The 3,719-nt window shown below is 50.4% G+C and overlaps 1 protein-coding gene across 1 annotated transcript; it reads left to right on the top strand.

The window, feature by feature from the left end:
- The first annotated feature begins 338 nt into the window (after nucleotides 1-338).
- Tmem211 (transmembrane protein 211) lies at nucleotides 339-3,719 on the top strand. The gene is made up of 3 exons (XM_027416086.2): nucleotides 339-539; nucleotides 1,642-1,780; nucleotides 3,457-3,719. Exons 1-3 carry the CDS (start codon nucleotides 339-341, stop codon nucleotides 3,717-3,719), a joined length of 603 nt encoding a protein of 200 aa, XP_027271887.1.

Consider the following 3,719-nt stretch of genomic DNA (forward strand, 5'->3'; position numbering starts at 1 on the left):
ATCTGTCTGCTTCTGCCTCCCAAGTGCTAGGATTAAAGGTGTGCACCACCACCTGGCTTCACTTTCTCATTTTTATTCAGCCTAGGACCCCAGCTTCATGTCACCCGCGTTCAGGATGGGCCTTCCTAATCTAGATTACCTCTCATGGAGACTTGTCGATTCTGGATCTTGTCAAATTGACAGTCAGGATTAACCGTCACGGGAGACCTGGGTTGAGAAAGTCACGAATGTGTGAGTGTGTGAGCGAATGGGATCTGGTATGTCCCATGCTAGGTCACCTCACTGTACCCTCTTCACCTCTCCCCTTGTCTTGACCCCCTAGGTCAGCCACACTTCTGATGGAGGTCAGTGTGAGGGCTGCTCTAGGACTGTCCCTCACGGGCATGTCTGGCCTCAGCCTCATCTCCCCTGCCTGGTTCCAGAGCCCTTCCTTCTCCTATGGTGTCTTTGCATACTGCTCCTGGCCACAGGGTGACCGCTGGAACCAGAGCTGTGTGACCTTTGGGTCCCTGAAGGACATGCCAGGCTTGGCCTGGAAGGTGAGACACAGTTCTTCCAGGGCTCCTGGTTCCTGAGGAGTGGGCTGTGGGGGTCCTTAGCTTATACCATTTGTCCCAGTGACTGAGCACACAGGTTCCTAAGCCCAGAAACTATTAGGAACACCCCCAAAGAACTTTGCACAGGTTCTGAGCTATACCTCAGAGCTTTGGGCTCTGCAGGCATCAGGCAGGGCATGACTCTGTCTAGAGGCAACTCTTAGCCCTCAGATAACCTTTGTGCAAGCCAGGAAAATTCACCTTCTTCAAGACACCATACTTGCCAGGCAGTGATGGAGCACGCTTTTAATCCCAGCACTGGGGAGGCAGAGGCAGGTGGATCTTTGTGAGTTCGAGGCCAGCCTGGTCTACAGAGAAGGTTCCAGGGCAGCCAGAACTACACAGAGAAAGCCCGTCTTAAAAAAAAAAAAAAGAAAAAAGAAAAAAGAAAAAAAAAGAAAAAGAAAAAAAAAGAAAAAGAAAAAAAAAAAGACAGCATACTGCCGCCTGCTAAGAAATCACTGCCATCAATAAGCAAATTTGTGGTGTTTCTGCAATGTACAACCCAAACATCCCGACCTACAATATACAACCTGCATAACCTGACCTGCAATGTACAACCCTCATACTCTGGCTTGCAAGGTACAACCCGAACACCCCTACATGACTCGGCCCTAAGCACTGCTGGGTTTTAACAAATGAAAGATGAGGTGTTCAGGTCCTTATGGTTATACCTGTCATGATGATCAACAGGGTGAGGGTGAAGAGCAGGCACTTAGTGCAGCACTGAGGAAGAAGATTATACAGCCTTCAAAACTGATCACAGAGGTGACATTGCAGACGAGGGGCTTCTCCTGGTGATCCTGGCAAGCACTTAGTAAGGATGGGATGTAATGGGTCATCGACCTGGATTCTGCTTCTGTTTATTTGATTAGCTGTGTGTCTCAAGGCAAAAGGTCTTGCAGTCTCTGGATCTCTGTTTATTGGTAGGGAAAATGGGACTATAATAACACATGGCTGTTGGGGACATCACAGGGACTCATATGGCAATAGGTAGAGCGATTGCCATGTGCCCCAGCCCACCTCCCTCTCCTCTCCCACCAAGGTCTCGGCTGTGATGCTCCTGGAAGGCTGGGTCCTGCTGGCCATTAGTGCTCTTCTTCTTTTGGCCTGGACACTGGCCCCGAGAAGGCTGTATCCCTGGAGGGGCTCTGCTCCAACATCTATGGTCCAGGCAGCAGCAGGTAGACTCCTGCACACAATGCTGAGATCTAGGAGGTGAACTCTGGGATTGTGAACTACTCTCATCCTTTACAGGACTTTGGGACAAGAGGACACACAATGTTGAAGCCACCCACTCCTGACCTTAGCTGACCTAGTCCTGTCTACCCTGTTTCTCTTTGATCCATCTGCTCTGTAACATGTTTACCAGTGCTACCGCTGCATACTTGGATAGTCTGTGTGCTGCCCAAGGATGCCCAACCAAGAGCTAAGATGATGCTGGGGTCTAGTCCTAGCTTTGCTTCTGCTTCAGTGGAGGAGGGTTGCTCTTCTCTAGTTCCCTGGGAGCTTCTGGGTGAGGTGGCCTGAGCCCCACAGTGCCTCTCATCTAGTTCACCCTCCACCCCTCTTACCCAAATCAGAATAGCTAGGTCCCACAGGCCCTGGCTGGCTCCCTCTTCCTCTCCTGCCCTGGCTTACATGCCCCCCCCACATCCCCTCCACTCCTGCACTCACAGACAGGCCCAGCTGAGAGAAACCAGATCCAAGCAGCTGACTGGCTTATCCACCTTCCAAGGGCTTCCCATGGCAGGCAGAGGGAAACCCAAGTCTCTCTCTCCTGCCTCAGCCCTCCCCGTCCTGGCCTCACCTCTCCAGCTGCCACTTCTCTCTGACGCTGTAATCCCACGCTTATCCCACAGTCCCCTCCCCTCTCTGCAGGGATCTGCTTGGACATTCTGTGCAAGGAGCTGCTTTCTCCTTCTCAGTAGGAGGACCCCCCTCAAGGTGTCAACTGGTTTTTTTTGTTTTTTGTTTTTTATTTGTTTTGTTTTGTTTTGTTTTTTGTTTTTATTTCTAGCCTTACCATACTTGCAAGGAGCTTCTTTTGCCTTTATTTTTTAATAGATCTTGATCTTTAGAGTCTGTGGGAAGAATACACCTAGATACATAGTGCCAAAGTGCCCCAGGAATCTGCAATTTGACACCCCAGGATTCTACTCTGATGGACTGGTGGTGACAAACTGAGCAGAAACAAAATATCACTCTCTGCCGGGGCTCTTTCTTGGGGCTGGATTTTAAACCAAACATTAGCAAAGCAGAACAAGAAACTCTGAAAAACAATTTCCTGTGTGCATGGTTCTAAGGGTGGAGCCTAGGACCTTGGGCATGGTGTGTGTGTGTGTGTGTGTGTGTGTGTGTGTGTGTGTGTGTGTGTGTGTTTGTGCGCGCGCGCACCACGAGCGTGCCTCAGTCTCCAGAGTGGGTGAATGGAGAGATGGGTCAATGGGTGAGAGGATGGATGGGTGGGTGCACACATAGACAGATGGATGGACAGGTGGATGGGTAGGTGAGTGGATGGGTAGATGGATGGGTGGGTGGAAAGGTAGGTATGTGAGTAGATAGGTAGATGGTTGAATGAGTGGATGGATGGGTGGGGAGGTGGATGGATGGATGGATGAATGGATAGGTGGTTGGATGGATGGATGGATGGATGGATGGATGGATGGATGGGTAGGTTGATGGACAGATGGGTAGGTATATGTAAGAATAGATGAACTGATAGTTGGATGGGTTGGTGGATAGATGGATGGATACGTAGTGTTGGTAGGGGTGGCAGTGTGGTGGCTGAGTCCTGGGATGACAGATCATCCCAGAAGCGTTTCCCCAAATACTGACTTTCCTTTTCTGCTGCCCCCAGCAGCCTCCACCCTTGTAGGTCTGCTGGTTTTTCCAGTCACTCTGGCTTCCCCTTTAGCCAAAGAAATCTGTGAAGGTTCCTCCACATACTACAGCGGAACATGCCAGCTGAGCTGGGGCTATGCTACTACCATCCTCAATGTGGTCCTGACCAGTCTGCTTGTTGTCATCGGATGGCCTCGAATGACCAATGGCCAGAGGACAGCTACCCCATCCTCTAGTGACACTCCAGAGAATCTCCCTTGTGTCAGAATAAGCAAATGA

Source organism: Cricetulus griseus, chromosome 4 (assembly GCF_003668045.3).
Source record: "Cricetulus griseus strain 17A/GY chromosome 4, alternate assembly CriGri-PICRH-1.0, whole genome shotgun sequence".
NCBI classification, from domain to species: domain Eukaryota; kingdom Metazoa; phylum Chordata; class Mammalia; order Rodentia; family Cricetidae; genus Cricetulus; species Cricetulus griseus.

Coding starts and splice junctions, on each gene's coding strand:
- Tmem211 (XM_027416086.2), top strand. CDS start 339: ATGGAGGTCAGTGTGAGGGCTGCTCTAGGACTGTCCCTCACGGGCATG. Junction 540..1,641: donor TGCCAGGCTTGGCCTGGAAG/GTGAGACACAGT, acceptor TCTCCCACCAAG/GTCTCGGCTGTGATGCTCCT. Junction 1,781..3,456: donor TATGGTCCAGGCAGCAGCAG/GTAGACTCCTGC, acceptor TGCTGCCCCCAG/CAGCCTCCACCCTTGTAGGT.